At 41.6% G+C, this 24,976-nt stretch overlaps 1 protein-coding gene across 2 annotated transcripts in view; it reads left to right on the plus strand.

The window, feature by feature from the left end:
- DPP4 (dipeptidyl peptidase 4) overlaps nt 1-24,976 on the plus strand; it is a 77,252-nt gene that overhangs the window by 20,596 nt on the left and 31,680 nt on the right. The window contains exons 3-11 of one of the 2 annotated variants that reach the window (XM_060016680.1): nt 1,202-1,300; nt 1,708-1,799; nt 3,322-3,402; nt 9,525-9,577; nt 9,695-9,767; nt 10,532-10,652; nt 14,959-15,119; nt 16,556-16,668; nt 23,800-23,935. In XM_060016680.1, coding sequence (XP_059872663.1) covers nt 1,202-1,300; nt 1,708-1,799; nt 3,322-3,402; nt 9,525-9,577; nt 9,695-9,767; nt 10,532-10,652; nt 14,959-15,119; nt 16,556-16,668; nt 23,800-23,935 — 929 coding nt within the window. The remainder of the gene's footprint in view (nt 1-1,201; nt 1,301-1,707; nt 1,800-3,321; nt 3,403-9,524; nt 9,578-9,694; nt 9,768-10,531; nt 10,653-14,958; nt 15,120-16,555; nt 16,669-23,799; nt 23,936-24,976) is intronic. The other variant, XM_060016681.1, reaches the window with a different exon arrangement.

Consider the following 24,976-nt stretch of genomic DNA (forward strand, 5'->3'; position numbering starts at 1 on the left):
GAGAACCTGATGGCAGGGATATCTGGAGAAGAGATTTCGTAGGAAGAGTCAATAGGGTTGATTGGTTGTAGGGGATGGTAAAAAAGAGGGAGACATCAAAATGATCTTCAGCCTTTGAATTGCCGTCTTCAGTAACAGAGTATAAAACCACACAAATTTCCTGTGGAAATCTAGTTTTGGAAGGAAGACAATTATTTTAGACAGGGTGTGTATAGGGTTAGAGTGGGGCAAGTCAACTAAGAAGCACTGGAAATGTAAGCGTGGGTGCGGTAGGCTAAGGTGGTGAGAGCAGATATTGTCATTCATCTAAATGGTAAGTATACCTGAAGCCCTGGAACTCACATTCTCTGGAGTTCCCTGGAAGGAAAACTGTAGAGAGAGAGGAGGAGAAAGCTGAAGACTAATATCAAAGCATTTCTGCCTTACAGGCCAGTGGAGAAAAATAGAGTCAAAGTAGGAGATGGAAAAATAATGGTCAGAGAGTTAGGAGAAGGACTGAGGCTGTCACAGAATCCAAGGGAAAGGCTTCACGTAAACTTTAATCAAATTCAAGGAAAAATGATGATAGAAACGAAGATCTCTGAACTGGGTGATCAGTATATCTTAAAGGTCTTTGCAGAGCAAGAGGGCTTAGAAGTGGACCTCAGGCCCTCACGAAAGGATAATCTAGCCTCGTGCCATCCACTGCATGATTGCATTGACTGGGAAGGTGCCCATTCAAATTGAGATACACTGTAATCATCAATTACATATCAGGTTTTAAAGACAGTATGAAAAGAAATAATGTGAAAGATCTATTAATAGCATATAAAGACCAATTACACACTGAAATGATAAAATATTTGATATACTGGCTAAATAAAATATGCAATTAGAATTAATTTCACCTTAAAAATTTTTAAATATGGCTACTAGAAAGTGTACTCACACTATATTTCCCTTGGACATTGTTGATCTAGACCTTCGAAATGAAGCTCACTAATGTAGCACCGTGAAAAACACACTCTCGCAAACACTTTAACAGCTAAATGCATTTTTACCCTTTTTCTCAGTCCGAACTCTTTCAAAATGTGTTTTGCATTTTGTCAGTGTATTTCTGTATTTTGTGACTAGTGTATATTATAGATATCCTTTTTTTTTTTTTTATATGCGAAACAGGTTATCCCGTCTTACTGAACATTTGGCTGTTTTTTCCAACCAGCAGGTGATGCTACAGCTGATAGTCGCAGAACCTACACTCTAACCGATTATTTAAAAAATACTTTTAGAGTGAAGTTCTACACCTTGCGATGGATTTCAGGTAAGGATTTTTGGTGGAGAGGGGGCTGATTTTTATGGTTATTTTCATTCTGGTTAGGTTGTGGGGCACTTTTATGGCACTGAGAAAATATTCTTATTTTTTTTTAACCGTATGGGAAAGTATTTTTTTTCTACTTAAGGGTGGAAAGGGGGATAAGACAGAAAGAAACTTGAGTATTTCTTTGATATGTACTATAAAAAGTTAAATGTAAATTGAACCCTTTACAATAATGATGGAAAAATGAAGGCATACTAGTGTAATATTCATCAGTTCATGTTTTTCCAACTTAGAAATGCCTTTTTAGTACTTGTGTGAATTTGTCTTAAATTTTTATTGCATGGTTTTTTAGCTTATGAAGATGTTTAAAAGCAACTTGAAATACTGATCTGGCCGTTTTCTCTCTTTAGATCATGAATATCTCTACAAACAAGAAAATAATATCTTGCTATTCAATGCTGAATATGGAAACAGCTCCATGTTCTTGGAGAACAGTACACTTGTATGTTTAATCACATAATTAATTCATGCTTTAAGGGAATTCTGGGGATTTTCTTTTTCATAACCTTTCAAATCATGAGTACTATCGTTTCTCATCCTGTTGGACTCTCTCTGCAGCATATGGCACAGTGGATCTTTCTCTTCTTCTTGGAATGCTCCCTGCCTTGGCTACTTTTTAGTCTCCTTTGACGATTCCTCCTCCTCTGCTCATACTCTTACGTGTAAGTGCTCTGCAGGGCCGTGTCTTCACTGCTACCCTCCCTCCTCACTTTGCATGCTCTCCTTCAGCGAATCCCATGCACTTCCACAGCACAGGTGCTTCTCAAATACATGCCTGTAATACTAACCTCCTCCCAAGATCTAGACCTCTGTTTCTGACAGCTTGCCGGTTCTGGCACACGGATGGCCTGCAGTCATTTTAAACTCAGTGTCCCAAGCTAAACTAGTTATTTCCCCTTCCCTCTCCTAGCAAACGGAAGGCATACTAGTCCTCTTCCTGAGTTCCCAATCTTGGTAAATAGCGCCCTCTTCAAAGTCACTTAAGCTAGAAACCTCAGAATCCTTGATTCCTCTGGCATTCCCCTTATTTAGCTACTCAACAGAACCTATCAGTCCTCCCTTGCAACGTCAAGTGTCTCTCGGATTTCCATTTCCACGGTATAGTCCTGGTTCGAAGCCTTGATTAATCTTGTGACAGTATTCTAACGAGTGTCCCTCTCTCCATTCTGTAAATCAGACCATGGCATTGCCCAAGTCCAGGGCTACTGTAACCCCTCCCCTCTCATCTCATCTCAGCCACTGGGTCACCAGAGCATCTTTGTAAAAGCCAGATAAGATTCTATCACATCCATGTGCAAAAAGTAGTTCAGGGCTTCCCTGGTGGCGCAGTGGTTGAGAGTCTGTCTGCCGATGCAGGGGACGCGGGTTCGTGCCCCGGTCCGGGAGGATCCCACATGCCGCGGAGAGGCTGGGCCCGTGAGCCATGGCCGCTGAGCCTGCACGTCCGGAGCCTGTGCTTTGCAACGGGAGATGCCACAATAGTGAGAGGCCCGCGTACCGCCAAAAAAAAAAAAAAAAAAAGTAGTTCATAGGTCTATTTCTTATATCTAGGCCTTGGCTATTTTTCTAATTTTATGTCTTCTCTTTGTCTGACACACCCTATACTGTATTCAGGTTACAACTAACCTTTAGGCAGTCTCTAAATATGCATGCCCTTTCTGCATCTGGGTTTTTACTCCTGCTGTTTCCCCTCCTGAGGAAGTTCTCTCTCTGTTCCTGATCCCCACCCACATAGCCATCTCTCCTTCATTAAAATAAATTCTTCCCTCCCTGATTCTCTAACCCTGATCACCACCCACCTTGCCTCATGGTCATTTGTGTGAGGGAGTGTGCCCCCTCTTCTAGACCGGAACCTCTCAAGCTACCAGCCACAAGTCTAGAACCGTACCCTCTACACAGTAAGTACTCAATAACGGCAGTTAAATGGAATCGTTCAATTGTTCTTTTTTCTACTTGATTGACAGGATGAATTTGGATTTTCTATGAATGATTATTCAGTATCTCCTGATAGACAATATGTTCTCTTCGAACACAACTATGTGAAGGTAAAAGAAATGCTTTTTTACTGTGACATTTAAAGAATCCTATGAGTTTGTTATTTTATAACTGATTTCAAGTCTGTGACTATTTAGGCTTGATACCTAAGTAAAAGAGTAGGCGCTAAAAACTCATTAATTCGGTATCAGAAGGAGAAATGGTCATTCTCATTCATAAAAGATAAGTCTAACGAATGTTTTAAAAGAAATTCATTTTCAGGGTTTTCAAATACTAAAAAGCTAAAGTAATATTATACATAGATACTAAAAACATAAGTTAATAAAATAGAACTTATAATTTAAAAGTATGTGTACATGTCTGACTTGTACATCCAGTAATAGAACCCTTTATTTCCTTTGTCTCAGTTCGACATATATTAAAACTCTCAAGCATTTGCTTTAAAAACAGTTAAACTTCTCATCCTCTAGAAGAGACTCTGCACGGTCCACCTCCCAGCCCCCAGGTCCCACCATATACAAACCGTTCCAAAGGGGCAGCCTCAGAACCGGTCACCAGTGCCCTGCAGGGAGCGCTCAGCTTCCTCCAGTTGCCCAGCCCAACATCAAATTCTCACACACTGAGGAAAGGTTACAGCCTAATCACACATCCTTCTCATGTTTAGGGTGGCTGCCGATCGCCAGTGACTTTCACTGCAGCTTTTTGATTATTCATGGATTTGACAACGGTTGTTGAGTATAGGAAGTTTTGAGACATACTGGAAAGATTAAAAACCTGTAGAGAGATTCTGCTTGAAAACAAAATACAAAGCTGGGGATCCCTACCTCTGCCTTTTTTCTCTAGAATAAATAGTAAATACTGAGTGACCTTATCCCACACACCAGCGCTCCTGTATTCAGGCCATGCCGACCAGCCCGTACTCCGTTTCCCATTTTGGGATGGTAACTCCCGCTCGTAATATTTGCCCTGATTCATTGTGCTGGGCTCCATTTCCTGGACATGAAGCCTTGCTGACTATATTCTGCTAAACCAATCCACCAGGAAGGAATCAGAAGCCTAAACCAACTTTAACACATCTGTTCCCAGTTGATGAATTAGTGTTTGTTTAATTCAGTGGTTCTTATTGCTGTCTACGGATTAAAATCATTTAAGGAGCTTTTAAAAATTCCTAGTGTCCAGGTCCAAGCCCCAGATAAATAAATTGAAGTCTCTGGGGTGAAGCTGTCATCAGTTTTCTTTTTTTGTTTTTGTTTTTTTAATACGTAGAGTATTTTAATGAGCAGCCAGGGTTGAGAACCACAGATTAACAATTTCCCAAGTTAAAGACAAACATATAAAGACTATGAGGTTAAGGTAGAAACAGCAAGGTAAATACCAGCTCAATTTGCTATTTAGCCAAGTTCAACAAGTGCCATATGGTGTGTACTAACGGATGTATTTCGCTGGTAGACCTTAGCTGGACAACCATCATTGGTAATTTGTATCTGTTGTATCACGGGAGTTTTCATGTGCGTTTAACTGCTTCTGCTGTTTTCATTCTGTCCCCTTCATCCTGCCACTCTGCCTTTCTGAACCCACCTCGCACCTCCCTCTCTGCACTCACCAAGCTTGGCCAGTGCTTCCCACCCCTGCCTGCTCCTTAGGATCAATCACCTGGGGAAGTTTTTTTTTAAATACAGATGCCTAGGGGCTTCCCTGGTGGCGCAGCCGTTGAGAGTCCTCCTGCCGATGCAGGGGACACGGGTTCGTGCCCCGGTCCGGGAAGATTCTACATGCCGCGGAGCGGCTGGGCCCGTGAGCCATGGCCGCTGAGCCTGCGCGTCCGGAGCCTGTGTTCCGCAACGGGAGAGGCCGCAACAGTGACAGGCCCGCGTACCGCAAAAAAGTATAAATAAATAATAAAATACAGATGCCTACAGCCTACTGCACACCAACTAACTCAGCATAGCTATGGATGGGGTCCAGGTGTGGGTAGTTTTAAGGACTCCCAAGTGATTCAGTGATCCAAAGTTAAGAACCTTTAAGTGCAAAGCTCTTCATATTTCTGAAGCATCACTTTCATTCCCATCTAAGGGCCAAAGCACTTGCTATTGCTTCATCCTGGCACCTTCTTCCCCTGCTCATCATATGCTCTCCCTTTTTAGTAATTCAGGTCCAGGCTTTGTTGATGCTACTCTGTCCCCCCCAACATTCACTCTCTATCACATTAGCTTACTTTCTTCATACGTTTTATTGCCGAGCATTAAATCAAAAGATTACTGAAATAGAGAACTCTATATTCTATTTTACTTCCCGGAGTATCCAGCAGAATTTTCTATACAGCGTAAATGTGTTGACTAATCAACTCTCAAGACACACATCAAGAACAAAGAAAAGTCTACTTTTATTCAATTTCCCTGGAGGTCTACTGCCAGTGCTCTTTAGATCCTACTGCATGGTTTCTCCATGACTGAGCTAGTCCATTCAGAAAGATCAATTCTTAATTTTAAGGTGTAGCTACAAAAAAAGGTAAGTGAGTCAGTGAACAAAACCAAATAATTTTTTAAAAATTAATTAATTAAAAAAAAAGAAAACATAAATAAGTAAGGACCATACAGCCTAGTATGGATGTTCTCATAGCATCTCGCCTCATCGCTTAATGCTGTACCGATGATAATAGTTGCATCGTCTGTGACTTGTTGACAATGTCCAGGAGTCCTGCTAAATACTTCACGTTCATTCTCGTGCCCCTGAGATTGTTTCTGTCACTATCCTCATCTTCCTAAAGAGAAAATTGAAGTCTAGAAAGAAACTTGCCTGATATTACATATTGGAGACTTGCCTTCGTCCATTTGGGTTGCTATAAACATCATAGACTGGGTGGCTTAACAACAGAAATTTATTTCTCAGAGTTCTGGAGGCTGAGAAGTCCAAGATCAAGGTGGCAGCAGATTCAGTATCTGTCAAGGTCTCACTTCCTGGATCATAGTTGACCGTCTTCTCCGTGTGTCCTCACATGGTAGAAGGGTCAAGGGATTTCTCTGGAGTCTCTTTTATAAGGAAACTAATCCCATTCATGAGAGCGTTCCCCCTCGTGACTTAGTCACTCCCCAGGGATCCCATCTCCAGAATACCATCACGTTGGGGGCTAGGATTTCAACATATGAATTGAGGGTAAGGGGGGAATACAAATATTCAGTCTAGAGCAAGACTTGAATCCAGGTTAGAAGACTCCAAAGTTTGTGCTCTTAAACATGATCTTTCCTATGTTCGTGCTTGAACCTCTTTCTGCTATGATGCTTTTTTTCCTTCTCTGTGTGGCAGTCCTCTGCCACTGAGACTCAGTCCAAGAGTCACCTTTTCCATAAGCCTCTCTCCCTCCCCAATTCCTAATTTATGATTCCTGCCTTTCCCCACCCACCTCCATTGCATGCTCTGTGATTCTTTTCTTGTAGTTTATGTCTCCATATCCCACATTCAACTATGAGCTCCTCAAAAAGAGGGAGCCTGTCTTATCCAGTAATGCCTAATCAAGAGGATAGGTGCCAATGTTTATAGCCTAAATAGACTGATGAGTCTGTTTCGGAAGATTCAGTGAATATACAAACATCTTGGATTTCCCTTTACAACCCATGATAGATCTGTCACCCTGAAATGATCTCAAAACTTCTTAAATCTCTTAATATTTTTAGCCTGTACCACAACTTTTGGCTCTAGTGAGTATTATACTCAGAGGTTTTCCAGAAACAAGCATGGAGTGTGTCAGAATAATTCAGGATTCAAAAAAGAATGTATGACTTGCAAAGAAGAGGAGACAATAAATATTTGTTGACATGAGAGGACAGGAGGGTGATGAATGATAAGTGGGAAATATTTTTCAAGATGAGGGACCTGACAGGTCTTAGCTCTGCTAATAGAGCTGGGGGTCTCGGGCTACCTATTTCATCTATTTCAGCCTCATAGGTAAACTTTGATTATTTTAGTTTGGTCTGTTTCTTGAATACCTACTATGTGGCTTGTACTAGACCAGACACTCCGGGTATTTAAAGATGAATAAGACACAATTTCTTATCTCTAGGAGTATGGTAGGGAAAACAGACATACAGACAAGTAATTTTGAAAAAAAAAATCTTTAATTTATATATGTATCCACATATAAACATAATATTTCATAAATGCAAATCTGTGATCATATATTTAAAAAATCTTCAGTCTTATTTTTTTACCATTTTTTCTTGACTCCCTACTCCTCACCCCTCTGCCTTTTCCCCAGGTATCCCATGTTGAGAATCTATTGTATACCCCTCCATATTTTATAGTTGTTTCTTTATTCATATAATTCTAGGAAGATAGAGATTCTTTTTAGTTATTGTTTATTTTATAAAAATAGAATCCTATTTTCCATACTTTTCTGTAAATTGCATTTCTCACTCAGTGGTACCATGTGGAACTTCTTCCAAGTCATCTGCTATGGCTCTAGCTCATTTATTTTTGAATTAATAGACTTTATTTTTTAGAGCAGCTTTAGGTTTACAGAAAATGAGTGGAAAGTACAGGGGGTTCCCGTATACTTCCTCACCACCACCCCCTGCCTCACCTCCACCCCTGTTATTTTCCCTATTATTAACATTTTGCATTAAATGTAGTAGTACGTTTGTTACAATTGATGAGCCAATATTGACGCATTATTATTAACTAAAGTTCATAGTTTACATTAGGGTTCACTCTCTGTGTTGTACATTTTATGGGTTTTGACACATGTAGAGTGTATAATGACTTTTATCTGTCATTATAGTGTCATGCAGAATATTTTCACTTTTCCTAAAAATCCCCTGTGCTCCACCTGTTCGTCCCTCCTTTCACCCGAACCCCTAGCAACCACTGATCTTTACTGTGTCTGTAATTTCGTCTTTTCTGGAATGTCATGTGGTTGGAATCATACAGTATGTTGCCTTTTCAGATTGGCTTCTCTCACTTGGCAATATGCATTTAAGTTTCCTCTATTTCTTTTCATGGCTTGGTAGGTCATTTCTTTTTATCACTGAATAATATTCCATAGTCTGCCTGGACCGTGGTTTGTTTATACATTCACCTGTTGAAGGACATCTTGGTTATGTCCAAGTTTTGGCAAACATGAATAAAGCTGCTGTAAACATTTGTGTGTAGGTTTTTCGTGTGGGTATAAGTTTTCAGCTCATTTGGATAAATGACAAGGAGTTTGCTGGTAAAATTATTTGAGCTGGGAGTTTTCTTTGTACAGAGGTTTTTTATGGATTCAGTTTTATATTAGATGTAAAACTATTCAGAATTCACTCTTTCGTCTCACTTTTGATAACTTGCTTTTAAAGGAATTTGTCCTTTTTTCTAACTTTTAAAATTTATAGGTAAAAAACATTTAAAATAAGGTCTTATAATCTTTTAATGTCTGTAGAGCCCATTGTGGTATCCCATTTTTCATTTCTGATATTATTCATTCATACTCTTTTTCTTACTCTGTGTTAGTAATTTTATTAGTCTTTTCAAAGAACCAGTTTTTAGCTTTGTTGGATTTTTCTCTATTGAATTTTTTTCTATTTGATTACTGCTTTGACCTTTATTACTTCTTTTCTTCTAATTTCTTTGGATTTGGTTGCTTTTCATGTTTTAGATTCTTGAGATGGTTATTTAAAATATTGATGGTATATGTATTTCAATTTTAAAACATATTGCCAGGTGGCTTTCAAAAAATCTGTAACACTTTATATTTTCATGATCAGTGTAGGAAAGTAAACATCTCTCCCCATCACTACCAGCAATAGAATTAGAGTTCTTTAAGATATTTTGCCAATAAGGTGGTTGAAAAGGGAAAATTTGCATTTTCTTAAACAGCTGAACTTAACATTACTGTGGTAAGTGCTGAGAATAATGTTTGCCACAGGAAACGGCACCTCAGCCCACTGTGGTCCTGGGAAGTCTCCTTTGCAGAGATGAGGCCAGAGAAAAGTTATAGGTAAAATCCAGAGGAGTTTGTACTAGATGATTTCTGAGATATTTTCTAATTCCAAAATTTTAAGAATCTAGATAGGGAATTATAAGATATAAAATTTGAGAATTATACAATGTTATACGGCTTTATCTCTCAGCTGGGCTCCTATAGCAAGTGGTCAAACTACCAAGAATCACAGAAGCCTGAAATGTTTGTTTTCTTTTGCAGCAATGGAGGCATTCCTACACAGCTTCGTATGACATTTATGACTTAAATAAAAGGTCAGCGACTTCCTCCCAAAATCTGTTATGCTTTTCTAGTATAATAATAATTTAAAAAGAAAAGAAATTCCACTGTGATTTATTCACTTGGAAATGTTTCTCTTTATCTTTTTCCAGGCAGCTAATTACAGAAGAGAGAATCCCAAACAACACACAGTGGGTCACATGGTCACCAGTGGGTCATAAATTGGTTAGTGAGTCTCTCCCCTTGTCAGAAAAATAATGGCTCAAATCTCTCACATGCAGAAGCTGCTAACCATGATACAGAGCAGATACTTAGGAAGCCAGTACATCACTATCAAACAGAGTTTTATTGCCTAAAATAATATTTTATTAGTCTAACAGAGTAAATACAATTCCTGAAAGTTTCTGAACTACTGTTAGGGAATTGTTTATTTACTGGGAAAATGTTCATTCAAGTCTTGAATTCTAATTCTGTTGCACTTTGGGTTTTGTTTTGTTTTGTTGAGGCATTCCTGCTTTCTGATAGTTCTGTGACTTTCTCTATGTTGTCACTCTAGATATACCTTCACGTGCTATAGTCTTAGGAGAATGTCAGAAGTCCAGAAGAATCTAAACAGGAAGACAGACTGTTTATCTGTAGTTGACTTCACCCTCTGGGCATGCAGCTGCCCAACATCTACTCACCTTCCCTGGAGAGAAATGCATAGCACACATCATGCTATAGAAGTGGTCAGTCTTCCCAGGCTTCGCATACACTTTAGTATCCAAATAGCGTGGTTGTGAGCTGCTTCTTGGGCTTCTGTATCTATACTTACAGTTTAAGAATGTGAGAGGAGGGAGTAAATGACTCTTCCTCCTGATCAATGGAATAAGCTTAGGTAATCATTACACTTGCATACCAATATTTTTTGAGGATAAAATAATTGGTAAGTTTTTTAAAATCCAGAATAAAATATATGATGTATCAATATTTTTTTCCAATCTTTCTAGGCGTACGTTTGGAAAAATGATATTTATGTCAAAAATGAACCAAATTTGCCAAGTCAGAGGGTCACATGGACTGGGAAAGAAGATGTAATCTATAATGGAATAACTGACTGGGTTTATGAAGGTAGAGACGTTAAAGCTTTTTCAAATCAGAAAATCTGTACGTTTTCAAAAACAGTTAAAATGGGGGGAAATTCAATGGCATTCAAAATAAGTTGCATTTTTAAAATGTCATCAAATCTCCTTTAGCACTCATAACACTAGGTATCTCATAGACCAAGAATCTCTTCACAGTGGCTACTGCTGCTACATCCTCACTGTCTCTTCAATGCTCCTATTGTCTTTGCTCTACTGCTACAAAAGGGCCTTTCTGTGTAGGTAGCTTTTCTGCTTTACTGGGGCATAAAAGCCTCCAGATTGATATCAGATGTTTCTTGAACCGGGCCTACCTAACCCAGAAGTTACTAAAGAAAACGAAATACTCCCAGAACATTCCAAAAGATGACAAACTATTGTCTGGAGATTGGGGAGTCAAGGGTAAGAAAATGCCTTTTTTTTTATAGAGGATTTGTGTTCATTGGAACTTGAACAAATTAGCATTTCCTGTTTCTAAAGAAGAAAAAAATAATTAGAAAGACTTAGGAAAAACTGGGTTCAAAAAACAGAACTGGAAAAGTTAAAAAGAATGATTCTCTCTTTAAGGATAAAGAGTTTTAGAAAATATTAGGAAAACATTATTCATGTCTGTAGTTGCCAAGGTAAAAAGCATTTTGAGGCTATTCCAAACCCTTCATAAGATTGTCTCATGCTTATTAAAGACTCATCCTTATTTTATCCTGTTATTTCTTCTTCATACTTATTAAAAAAAGGTTTTTCTTCATGACAATTTCGGTTCTTACTAGTTCAAATCGAGTTCAGTTAAGTGGATAACATTATAAGAACAGGAAACACTTTAAAAGAAAGATAAATTCCCATGGCCCAGAAACAAGTGTTTGATGAAAACGTACAATGAAATTTACTATCACTTGTCACTTAGATATTGAAAAACATCTTTAACGCTTGTTGGACAGCACAGCACAACCTCCAGGATCCCCAACGTGAGCTAGATAAAGCCTCTTCCCAAAGCTGTGACTGACCCTTCCTTGGAACAGCTGGGCAGCTCTAAGATAAAAACACTCCGACGCTAAGGTTCTTTCTAAGGTAGATAATAGCTGGAGGGATCTCATTTTGCCTGTTCATGACTAAGCCATTCACAAGCAGAAGAACGGCTTCACAGTTCCAATGTGGGCCTGTCTCTAAAAACGGGACTTTAGTCCCTACAGGGAAATTCCTACAATTGGTTTTGTACATTTACAAATGCTCCATACTTAGAAAAGGGCACACCTGCTTCTCCATACATGGGGTCACCTTCCTATTGGAGCCACCCTCTCCGCTGTAGCCATGAAGACCTGTTGGGATCAAAAGAGAGTCCATTTTGAGAATCTGTAGGTTCATAAGTAAATGGACAAACAAAGCTGCAAGGTCTAAACAGGGCCACATGCCACACTGAGGAGGGACACTCACAGAGGAGCCTATATTCTGGGACTTGGGCTGCCACCCCACCCTGGGTCCCCAAATAGCTTTCTCTCTCAAGTTTTCTCTTTTCACTTTATTTTATGATTTTCTAATTGATTATTATTTTACTTTAGTTAATAAGTGTTTTCTTTTTCCAAAAAAAAAGGATAATACTTTATCTCCTAGGATGAAGTTAATTACGTTACAGTCACTTTTGAGTATGAATGTAGTTTACCTAACCCAGAGCTGAAAATGCGGATTTTGGTGAGATGAGGGGATAGAGAAGGAAATAATTTAGGGAGATGGAGCATTTCTTACCCCCCTGAGGCAGTAGTGTTGACAGTGGCAGGGGTGGGGGCGGGGGTTGTGATTAATTCAGTGCAATTCACATTGAGTGCCAACCACCTACAAGGTGCTGTGCCAGGTGCTGGGGACACAGAGACAAATGCTACCCAACTGTTGCTCTCAGGGAATTCAGCCCAGAGAGAGACAAAGAAGCCAACAAAAACTGTCATGGAGTGAATTAAGTATCCTATTAGAGGGAGGAAACTAGGTCCCAGGGGTACCTAAGGAAATTCAGAGTAAGTGGCAGGATGGGAGTTATCACAGGATGGTGGTGGGAGTGCCATAGACACCCATCGTGTTCATAGCCAACTTCAGGAAGGGCTGGATATCTTTTCCTTCTTTCTTTGTTCTTCTTTCTCCTCACCCATGATCCCTTCATTCTTAGGACTTTGAGTTTGACCAGTGTAGTTTTATAATAATGGTTTTGACACATCATTGATATGGAAAAATGTGGTCAGTATTCTAGTAAGGCAGAAAGAGAAAGACAGATACCATATGCTATCACTTATATGTGAAATCTAAAATATGACACAAATGAACTTAGCTATGAAACATAAACAGACTCACAGACATAGAGAACAGACTTGTGGTCACCAAGGTTGGGGGGTGGGGGAGGGATGGATTGGGAGTTTGGGGTTAGCAGATACAAACTATTATAAATAGAATGGATAAACAACAAGGTCTTACTGTATAGCACAGGGAATTATATTCAATCTCCTGTGATAAGCCATAATGGAAAAGAAAAATAAATAAGTAAATAGATAGATAGATAAAGTGTTCAGTATTCTAAATAACTACTAATCCAAAACATAGACTCCTACCTGCCACCTGTACTTAAAAGTGATTTTACAAAGCATTACCTTGCTGTCATTGTATTCATTTTATGTAATTGCATCTTGATCTTAGATTAGAACCAATGGGTAGGAGCTATAAGGAATGAGACATGAACTCAGTATATGAAGAAGTTCTTAGTGAGAAACCTCCTTGGCTTAGAATCACAAGGCCTGCCTTCTTGTCTCTGTCAATTCACTCTATCTCTCTAAACCTTAGTTGTCCTCTCTGTAAAATAGCCTGTGAATAGACTTACCCAGGGTTCAATTAGATAAGTGGTTTGTAAATTCTAAATTGCTGCATAAATGTAACTCAGTGACATAGGTATAAAGCAGTCAAAGGGGGAGCAGGCTGCCTGATCAAGTAGAAGGTTTTCTGTTACTAGAAGTGCTGAAATAGGCAGGAAGGAACAGTAGAAGATGGACTCCAGCCAGACAAATCTGGATTCATTCTTGATTTTAGCAACTATTGGTCATGTGCTCCTGAGTAAATTGCTTACTCTCTTTAAGCCTGCCTGCCCCTTTGCTCATCTGCACAAGGAGTTACTGTGAGCATTAACCGAGATAATAGATGTCAGTTACTTATCAGTGTGTGGTCAGCAGGCATTAAATCGCAGCTGCTCATCATTATAATTATTATATTTTATTATTGTTGTTATTTTTATTACTGTTACTCCTACTACCATTACCATTGTCATAACTGAAAGCAAGCATTTGGAAGAAACTTGTCAAGAAGGCATAAGAATCAGAAAAGCGATTGGGATAAATGATTTCCTAACTCTAATATTCACGTTTTTATGCTTTTGCTTTTACCTTTCCTCTCGCAGCACAACATGAAATGTGTGGATTAACTCAAAGGATTAGGAGGCTCCATCAAGTCTACTTGAATCCTCTATTCCCAGTTGGTGAAAGAGGTTTTGGCATTTTAAGAGGCAGAGATGGGAAGTCCCATGAATGGACTCCATAATAAACATAGGAAGGAGCTACCTTTGCCAGAAATTGGGAACAAGTGCAACACTGTTCAAGAAAGAAAACCCTTTCCTTTCCTTTTGCTTCCATCTTACCGTCTTCCCTCACCCATCAGCTGATAGACCAGAGGAGGGTGTTAATCCAAGGGAGTCTTCAGTTTCTAGACTAGGCAAAGGAGATGTTTCTTGGTAGGGGTCTCATGGAGCTCCCTTCCATTCAAAATCCATCATTCTCAAGGCTTTTGTGCCAAGAGTAGTAAACTCTGGGCACCATATTGGTTCGATAGCCTGGAGCCACCCACCACCCACCAGTACCCTGCGGGCTCAGTACAAACTGAGCCCACTTGGGGAGCGTATGCTGGCATGGTGACTGTTTGAAAAATTAGAAAGGAGAATCAGCCCCTTGTGTGAAATTTACTTTTAGTATGTTTTGTGGCATAAATTTAGAGGATTGTAAGATAAGGGAAAAAATGTAGAGTTTATATTAAATATTGTGTGCTAAGATATTCAAAAATGGTCCAACGGGTTACTTATTTTTACAATCCAGCTCTATCCTTGAGGATTTTATTTTTATTCGTTTGTATTACTCTGATTTTGGAAGCCCAGCAAATGCAAAGTGGTTCATTAGTTGAACTCTACTGTAATTACTAAAGCTAATGAGAACAATATTTTGAATGCCAAAGCCAATTTATCAGCTACTTCTTGTAACAGAACAATTTCTGTCTTTTTTCAGAGGAAGTCTTCAGTGCTTACTCCGCTCTGTGGTGGTCTCCAAACGGTACTTTTTTAGCATATGCCCAATTTAACGATACAGAAGTCCCACTGATTGAATACTCCTTCTACTCTGATGAGTCACTGCAGTACCCAAAGACCATGCAGATTCCTTATCCAAAGGTCTGTGCTCCGTTTACATAGTGGTTCCGTGATTTGATGGGAAGAGAATGGTTTCATTTAATCCTTTCCTGCTAATGAAAATATTGTCAGTCTCTCTTCAACAGCTTGTGTGATTACTCTTGCTGAAGTCAACAGCATGTGGCAATTTTAAAGTATTTTTATTATCCCAGGAAAGAGTGTGATTTAAGGTTTTGTAATTTCTCCAAAAACTTTGAAGAATGACAAGCCGAAAAAGATGGGGAAAATGCTTTTGAAAGAAGTAGGGGGAATGAAAATGTTTGAAAGGAGGAAAAGAGAGGCTGTGACTGAATGACAAGCTCATCTCATTTGTAGACGTTGGATCGTGCCCTAGATAAAGTTGAAGAGCGGGGTTATATACCAGGTTGTATTACTAACTGATACAGGACGAGTTTTAGTAGTTCTATTATAGATTTGGCACTAATGTAAATTTCACCCGTCCTACATTTGGAATAATAGTGTCATGTCTTGGTTTTCAAGACTGTTTCCCCCTCTGGGATGCATGTTTATGAACACTGAAGAGCCTTATTAAGCAGTATAAGCCAAGGAAGAGGGAGGTTTAGGAGGGAACCAGGATTCTTCACTTCACTAGTGTCATAATAACAATGGCCACAGTATCATCTATAGGAAAATCTAATAGCAAAGTGTTTTTGCTGTAAGCAATTTGGGAGAAGGGGTTTTTATTTTTACTGACTCCCTCAATTTGCTTTATGAAGAGCTGCCATTTTAGGGAGACAGAGGAAGTTAAAAGAAAAAAAATCAGAGACTAAATATGGAGATGTATTTTCAGTGGAATGTTATTTTTTGAAGAGTGCAACTGGCAAAGAAATACCATAGAGTGTTCTCACTAAAAATATCATATTATTTCTAACTAATTTGTCAATTGAAAATCTATGTGTATATATAAAAAGATTTTATAGATTTCTGTCATAATATTGATTGTAAAACTCCAAAGTACTGAACCTGAATTTGGAGTGGAAGTGAAGGCTTCCTAATTAGCATTTTGGCTCTCGGCTCAGGTAAACTAATTTTCCTGGGGGATTGTGTCTTTGCCTGAACCCAGGGTATTCTTCCTAGTGGTCAGCCATCGGTCTTCTTGTCTTCGGGAGTCAGGGTATATTTACAAATTAAAAGAATTGATTTTAACAAGTTTATCCTTTTTTGCTCAAAGTGCATAAATTATGAGCATTCATTACTTAAACGGGAGTCATATATATATTTCTGCCTGAACATGAGAAGGCTGCATTTCATGACTCTCCCTTATGTTCATTTTATCTGTATTAAATTGTTTGAAAGTGTCTGATTGTTTATAAGTTTATGGCCATAATGCAGACATTTTTGTACAGCTCTAAACTTGTGTGATGTTGTTATGTATATATCTTTTGTCAATACCAATTCTGTGATTGTTTTTTTCCTAGGCAGGAGCTGTGAACCCAACTGTAAATTTCTTTGTTGTAAATACCAACACTCTCAGCCCAGACATCAATGCAACTTCCCAACAAATCATTCCTCCTGCTTCTGTGTTAATAGGGTAAGACTCTTGACCCAAATGCTTGTGTTGTAAACAGTTCCACAGCTCCCAGGGAGAACACTTTCAAAATGAATGGCAGAATCAATGGCAGTATCTCATGGTGTCACCTGGCCCTGCCCGTCATTCATTCTTCCATTCAACCACTCTGTTGGGCTGCACTTGCCCAGCTTTAAGACCAAAGAAAGAACCCAGAGTCAGCAACAAAGACATCCGTGGTTTAATGGGTGCGGGAGCTTACACATCTGAAGCAAGGTCCTGGAGTGACACCGCACAGTGTGCTGCTGTGGACAGTGGGCAGGACAAGGCAGCAGGCTTCGCTCCCAGGGGGAAGAGGAGATTGCCAGTTACAGGGAGGATTACATCAGGTTGGCTCATTATTTACCAAGGAAACCAGCGGAGAGGCACGCCCCTCACCTCCCTTTGTTAAGAATAGTCACTGGCTGGAGCCTGGGGCAAGTATGTAGGAAGGTTACTCAGGGGAGCAGGGGATGTACAGAGAGCAAGAGAACAGCCATCTTGGGGGGCCTGACCATACACACTCTGCTGAGTTCCAACTTCATGCCTTCATGCCGGGCATGGTTCCAGGGGTGAGGTTGCAGAATGAATAGAGCAGCCAGAGCCTCTGGTGTCCTGGAGCCTCCACTCAAGTAGGGGAGGCAGACAGCCACCAGGTAAACAAATAAAGTTACGTGAGATGTTGTGAAGACGATCAAAGGAGGGCAGCCGTGATGCTGATGGTTGGGGGGAGGCCAGGGAAGGTCTCTCTAATAAGAGGCCTGTGAGCAGTGATGTGAAGGAAGAGGGGAAGATCTAGCCACATGGAGAGCTGGGGGAGCAGTATCCGGGCAGAGGAAGAGCGGGTGCAAAGCCCCTGCAGAGGGAGCGTGCTTGGTGCAGTGGAGGCCCTGCGAGGAGGCCACAGAGTCTGGAGCGTCTGAGTGGAGAGGGGAGTGATGGGAGGAAGGTCAGATCACACGGGGCTTTGCGGGGCCTGGTAAGACCTAGAGTAATTCAGGGAAACCGTGGACTAATTTTAGGCACCCCCGCGACACCGATGTACCTCCAGACGTCCTTTGCTTGCATGATCCTTGGTGGTTTGAAACTCTCAGCCCCTCCTTTATCTTCCTGTAAACACCAAACTACATGAAACTTTTGGCCATCAGGTTGCTCTCTCTTCTTTTCCATTACTTGTGTTGGTTTTATCATTGCTTCTAAATGATGACTAGCCTCTATTGAGCACTCTCTGTGTGCCAGACACACGGCATCACGTGCTTTATCTTATTAGCCTTTAAGTAACTCTTTCCAGCAACTATTATTATATGGCTCTTTTACAGATAAGAAAATGAGGCCTAGAGGTTAAGAAAATGACCCGGTAGGGGGCTGTATTCAAATCTTTCTGACTTGAAAGAAGGAGCTCGTAAGCACTCTTCTTCGAGGTGCCTCTCTCTCCCTCTGTGTGAATTCAGCTGGTGCCCTCAGATGCCTGAAGTTATCATCAGAGCCATATGGAAGCATTTTCCTTCTCAGGGTTGCATTTACTACATCAGGCATGCTGGAGGCTTTGCTCTGTGGTTATTAATTCATTTACTTTCTCAGAAGTATCTATATTAACCTGTTTATTCCTAGGGAAAATTAATTATCAGTCAACTAAAAAGTATTTCTTTAGGTTCTAAAATCTGCTCTTTGGTCCCGTCCAGCCATCTCTTCCGTCAACATTGATTAAGCACCCGCTATTTACACTCATAGATGTCCTGTAGGGCTGAGTCTCCCTTCTGGCACTTATGATGCGGTGGGGGATATAAAACATGTCAATAAATGACTCCCAAAGCGCCTATGACAGAGGCATAAAAAAAAGGCTGGAGGCATTCTGAGGAGGGGGAGATGGGTTTTCTGTGACCCCGGGGATCAAAGAAAACATCCTGGAGGATGAGTGAATTGGACAGGGCATGGTGGGGCGGGGGGGGTGGGGAGGACTGCAGTGGAAGGATCACTGAGTGTGCACAAGCTCGGGGCTGCCCAGGGAAGAGAAGCAAGCCCTGCGTGCCCTCTTGGTATACGCCCAACATCTGTCCGAAGGGAGGATGAGCCGTGAGCTCCCACGCTGAAAGATTTTAGATCTGGAAGGGACTTTGGACCTTACAAATGTTTTTAAGGAGCGAGAAACCTTTGTGCAAGTGAGATACAACAGAGGTGGGGTGCCAGTAAGCCAATGGCAGATGGCTGCTCAGGTTCTAGGCCCAGCCCCTGTGCCTTCTCCTTCCCCCGTGCCTTCTCCTTCCCCCAGGCGTCTCACAATCGACAGAACCTACCGGGGTTCCAGAGCACACTGAGAACACCTCTGTGAGACACAGATGAGAGATCTGAGGCTCAGAGAAGTAGACCCATTTGCTTAAGATCACACAGCAACTTAGCATGGGAGCTTGGGAGTAGGACAGAGGCCCACACTTGCTGGGCCAGAGTAATAGAATAGTCGAATTAAAGTGTATTGGGTGCTTCCTATGTTGGGGACTGTGCCTGGTGCTCTGCTCACGTTGTCTCATTTATTACCCACATGCTGCCTATGGTGTCATTTTCACGGCCATTTCACAGATGAAGAGATGGCATCTTTCCCACTTAGAAATCACTTTCCAAGGCACAGTTGTGAATTTCGGAGCTCAGGAAACTTAAGCAGTTTAAGGACTTATTTTTCCCCCTATATGAATGAATCCTTAAGTCTTTGTTCTTTGCAGTTCTTTACGCCACACTCATGGTGAGGGTTGCCTTACTCACTGTGGGTATTTTCTGGGGAACGTATTTCACCAAAGAAGCATTTCTGGAAATGCTACAGGAATGTGCTGTGTATGAAACTGCAATCCCAGCTCTGGTCTCTGTTAGCACCAGTACAGCTGCAGCTTTGCTAAAACCAGGCCTGAGGGCCCCTCTGGAGAAAAATGTTCTCGTACACGGCGGTGCTTCGTTTTCTAGCCTCATGCAGAGCTCAGCAGGGCCAAGTTAATGCGGGCAAGTTATGCCTCTTCGGCTGCCCAGCACCTTCTGCTCTGTCCCGTAGTAATTCACTCGCTCCTGGAGCCAGGCCCTCCTCTGCCCGCGCACCCATCACTAATTTTCTCCTTAGGCCTCATCCTTTCATCACAGAGCATCCAGCAGCTGAAATCCTACAGGAAGATGAGGCTCTCCCCACACATGCACACGTTTTCCAAGGGTTGCTTTAGGAAAGTGGACTCCAAATAGCCTTCTTCTTTTCAAAGGGACCTAGTGGAAAGGGGCAGGTGAGGTGGGAAGAAAACCCTTTAACATGATTAGTGGGTCTCCTGGTACTAAATAACTTTATCTACTAAGAGCCAAGAATTATGCTTTAGGTTCAGCAATCAGCCATATAAAAGTAACTTTTCTCCATTCGAAAACATTGAGCGATGGAATTTGGGAAGCCTGCCAGGAAACTCACATGCATCTGGCATCTTCCCTGCCCATTTCTAGATCAAAGGTTCATGAACCTGTATCCTCCACTACCTTTGTCACTCTCCACAGCCCGAGGTGTACTCTGCACCCTGTGAGGGCTCCATAAAGGCGGTTCACCAGTGGAGCGGGCTCTAAATTTTGAATTCTTATATAAACACGCTCCTCTTCAATCAGTTTCTCTTTACGATTTGGAATTGAGGGGAGACAGAATGAGAGGGCATAACCCAGCCTGGAGCTGCGATCACACCAGGCCAGGATGTCAGTGAGTCATGAAAAAGATATAAGGAAACCAAGAGCTTAATTGTAGTTTTTACTGGAAGTTTTAAGTCCCCACTTAAGACCAGAAAAATCCAACAAGCAGGATCGTCAAGTATACTTTCCACAACACGCCAATTTTATTCTGTAAAAACAGAGAGGCACATACTGAATAGACTGGTTAGAGTGGTTGGGGGAGGGGTGGAAGAGGAACCAGGGACCATACGAGGCAGCCTGGCCTTCCCTTGAGACACTGACTGCCTTTCCCAGGTTAGGCACAGTGATTCAACAAGCTCTTCTAACTTCTGGAACAGGATTAGTCCAAGAGGAATACGATTGATTTTAATACTAAAGCAATGAAGTAATTTCTCTACATAAGGAGAGTTCACACCATGTGGAGTCTGCTCTGGGCCAGGAACTCATCTAAGTGCTGACATAAAGCTCATGATCACCTTATGCGGGAAGAATGTTAGAGTTCGTGTTTTGCAGACAAGTAAACAGAAGTGTAGAGAGGTTAGGTGACTCGTTCAAGGTCACACACTGGACAGGGTTGGAATCAGGATTCAAAATAAGCAGTTGGCTTCAGATTTCCTCCTCCCAGTCGTTCCCTCTGTAGAACCTCCACCCATCCCTCCGGTAAACATTCCTGGTTAGCTTCACCCTCTTAATTCTTTTCAGGATAAAGCTCCTCACTCTGTGAAATCTATTTATTCCTCGAGAGTGCATATAGACGGAATAACTGAATTTTATAAAGCAAATCATATTTGAATGCGCTGGGAGAGACTTGTGCTTGAGAGTCATATGACACAGGGTATCCCTTTGTAAACTGGCTGCTGCCTTGCAAAGAGTAGGCATGTAATAAAGGCCTGTTGTGTGATATTAATTCCCCTAATTTGTGTAAATGTTTCTTTGGGTATATTAAAGGTACTTAAAATAAGGTACCTATTACTACCTGGAAAGAAAACCACTACTAAGAGCAACTGCATACGGTGGAGTGATTAATTCAATGAACCACCCAGGGAAGAGGGCATCCTGCCGACGCTGGCCGCAGACTCCATGCTACCCTTTTTCCCCCTAGAGACAGGTACATAAAACAATAAGAACTACTGGTATAGAACAGGGCTTAGCACCCCTGGACCTGCCGGCCAAATCCTGCCCCCACCTATTTTTAGATGGTCCCCCAGGTAAGAACGGTTTTGACCTTTGTGCATGGTTGGGAAGAAGAATCATCAGAAGAGTAATACTGCATGACAGGTGAAATTTACATGAACTTCAAATCTCAGCATCTCGTTGGCACGCAGTCACACTCATACGTTACGCACTGTCTCTGGCTGCTTTGGTGCTGCCAAGGCAGTCGAGTAGCTGCGACAGAGAGCATGTAGCCCGCAAAGCTGGAACTATTTACTGGCTGGCCCTCTTCTGAAAAATTGTTCTGACCCCAGGTCTAGAGAGTTCATTTCAAAACCTTTTGTTTTCTATCTTGCGTTTCATTCTTCCATTCCCTTTGCAAGTATTTATCCCCTACCCCCCGGGATGACTGGTTTGCCTTTCCATTTTCTCACTTAACGCCTCTGCCTTGGGCTCAGTATCGGGCAGTTAGACTAGATGAGGCGCCCTTGCTCCTGGGCCGGTGAAGCAGCATTCACCCTCTCAGACTCCGCAGCCTGGCGGTTCGTGAAAAGCACCATGGGACCCGTGATAGTGGTGTAGAAGGAGGGGGTCTTCAAGAAAGCCTCACGGGCGGGGGATATTTGAGTAAATCCTGAAGAAGTTAAAGCATGACAGTCATTTCAGACGGAAGGGCAGGTTGACAAAGGGAGGCATGTGGAAAACCTCATAGGGTGTTCAGGGGACACCAGTCGTGCAGACTGGACAGTGTACAGTTCTTAATAAGCAAGAGAAAGGACTGAAATGGAGAGGAGTCCCTGTTTGTGTGAAGGTGGTGCTTTGCTGCTCGGTGAGGGGTTTTGGTCTTCTTTCAGTGCCTGTAGCGGAGACAGCCTGGAGGCCCGGGTACCCCTGGACGTATTAACACAGTAACTGTCCTGCCCCGCAAAGGGAGATAGTGAAGTGGTGAGGGGCTTAAAGTGCTTTATCCAGCACCTGATCCATCCTAAGCGCTCAAGAAATATTTGTTGTTTCGTTTAGTGTCTGTGAAGGGAGTGGGGACAGGAAGGGATCTGTGAATTCTGAGGAAGGACAGAGCTACTTAGGTCCCGAGGATGGGACAGGACTTCCCCTTCTGTTCAGTGCTACATTCCACAGAATTTTCGTGAGCACCTGCTTTGTGCCAGGTAGTCTGCTAGGCCCTGGAGATACCCTGTGAACCAGACAGCTGTGGCCCAGCCTCAGAGAGTTTGCAGTCAAGAAGGAGAGCATTGACAAGAGGAGGGGTGGGCACGGCCCGTGAATGAAAGAGCGAAGGAGCATGTTAGGGTGAACGGATAGGGTCAGATGGGAAGGGGTGGAACGAAAAATTTCCTTTGGAATTCTTCTGACCAAAGGGAGCAAGGTTTTGATCACACACTGGACAGGAATGATTTAAGAAGAGTCATACAAAAATCGCACTAGGGTGTGGGGAGCAAATAAAATAAAATAAATTATCCAGAGCAAATATTTAGGGAGGCTAGCAGAAAGGTAAATTAGGAATTCCATGCATCTCACTCATCTCTCAAAATGCAGTTCCAAACACTGTTAAAGGTTTTTGTTGGAGGAGGCTGTACTGCTCGAGATATCTCTATTTATATAAATTTATGTTAAAATACCAAAAGTTTCCTTAATTTCTTCACACGATTTATATTTTGACACTTGAGAAAAGATTTGTAGGATATAATTATTTGGTTTTCAAACTTTGCAGAGATGTGAGTCCATTTTTTCCCCTTTGAAAATGAAGTTGAGAAAAGGGTCAACTGTAGTTTCTCCCTAGTAGGAAGGATGTTTTAGAGAAACGTATCAAATTACCAGAAAAGAATAAAATCTCAACCAGTGTCCCTGGATTCCCTGTCATGGTCCCTCTAGACAGCAGAAAAGAGATAGGAAAATATCACCCCTGACACCCTGGCACCACCAAAGGCCAGTTGTGGACTTGCAAAGCCATGGTGAGGCATGGTGTGAGGCATGAGGCATGTATGTTACACCTCTGTGGGATGTTAGCTGTTGTTCTTCCTGTCAGATATATTTGCATTTCCATTCAAAATTAAATTACACTTTAAGCTTTAAGAAAGGGTAAAATACTATGGTGTTAAATGGCTTCAACAACTATTTACAATTGTATTCCTATTAAGATTGATTGCATTGAGCAGAATGTCTATTTGTACCAAGGTCTGGAAATAGTTATTCTCCTTCTCCCCTCCCTCCCTTTCCTCCTTGCCTCCCCTCCCTCCATCCCTCCATCCTTCCTTCCCTCCCTTCTTTCAGGGATTACTACTTGTGTGATGTGACATGGGTGACCAAAGAAAGGATTTCTTTGCAGTGGATCCGGAGGATTCAGAACTATTCAGTGATGGATATCTGTGACTACAATGAGACCACCGGAAGATGGATTTCCTCAGCGGTAAAGTTGAATCAGGATGTTCTGTTTCCAAAGCTACATGTGATCTGAGGGCTGTAGGAAAACAGGGAGAGTGTTATCAGGAAATACAGCTTGAATTTCTATTCTTTCTCTGTGTCTGACCCTGAGGCAGTGAGTAAATCTTGAGTGACTTTTAGATAACTTGATATTACCCGGTGGTACGTCTAGTTCATCTGCTCTCACTAGTCATACTGTTTTAGTTATGGAGACTATCACTTGGGAAAAGGGTGCTGGTGATTGGAAAGCCAGAAAATAGAATTTGATGTCAAAATTCACAAAGTCCGAGAAAGCCAGGGGCTGCAAGGTCAAGGAAGCGTGTTTCAGGAAATGAGGAGTGACTCGCTGAGTAGCAAAATAAATATCTAGAGGCCACAAATCTATTACCACACTGTGACTATCTTTCAGCAGTAAACAGCTTTAGAAAGTAAATAGATAACTTCCAGGCTGAGAGGGTGGCAACATTAAGGCAAAAGCAAGTGTTAATCTAACCTTGAAGTGCTGGGGGCGTTTCCAGCCCAGAGACCTCAAGGTATAGGTCGTGGATCAAAATTAAAGCCCCATTGGGACCAACAGCCTCAGGAGGGGTAGAGCCTGGGGGAGGCTTGCTGGCATATGTCAAGGACAGCTCTACAAGCCCTTTTCTGGTAATGGGCTCTGTGGCCACACGCCTCTTCTCCCTGCTCCACCCTGGTTGGGCACACGGCAGATTCTTGCCTCAGAAATCCTTCCCTCCGCCGCCTGCCCCTGTATCTTGATGCACTCATTCATTACTTATATAGCAATCATCGAATACCTATTTTGTTCCAAGTTCTGTGCATAGCTCTGGAGGGAAAAAAAAAAAAAAATTAGGCAGCATGCCTGTCCCTAAAATGTTTATTTTCTAGTAGGGAAGACTGTTATGAAAATCAATAATAATAGTTACCATTTCTTGAACACTCACAATAGCCAGACACTGTGGAGGTAGGTTCAGTAGGGTCAAGGAGCTTGCTTAGCTCACAGCGACAGCCAGAATCCAAAGTAAAA

The sequence above is a fragment of the Delphinus delphis genome, chromosome 7 (genome assembly GCF_949987515.2).
Source record: "Delphinus delphis chromosome 7, mDelDel1.2, whole genome shotgun sequence".
In the NCBI taxonomy this organism is placed as follows: domain Eukaryota; kingdom Metazoa; phylum Chordata; class Mammalia; order Artiodactyla; family Delphinidae; genus Delphinus; species Delphinus delphis.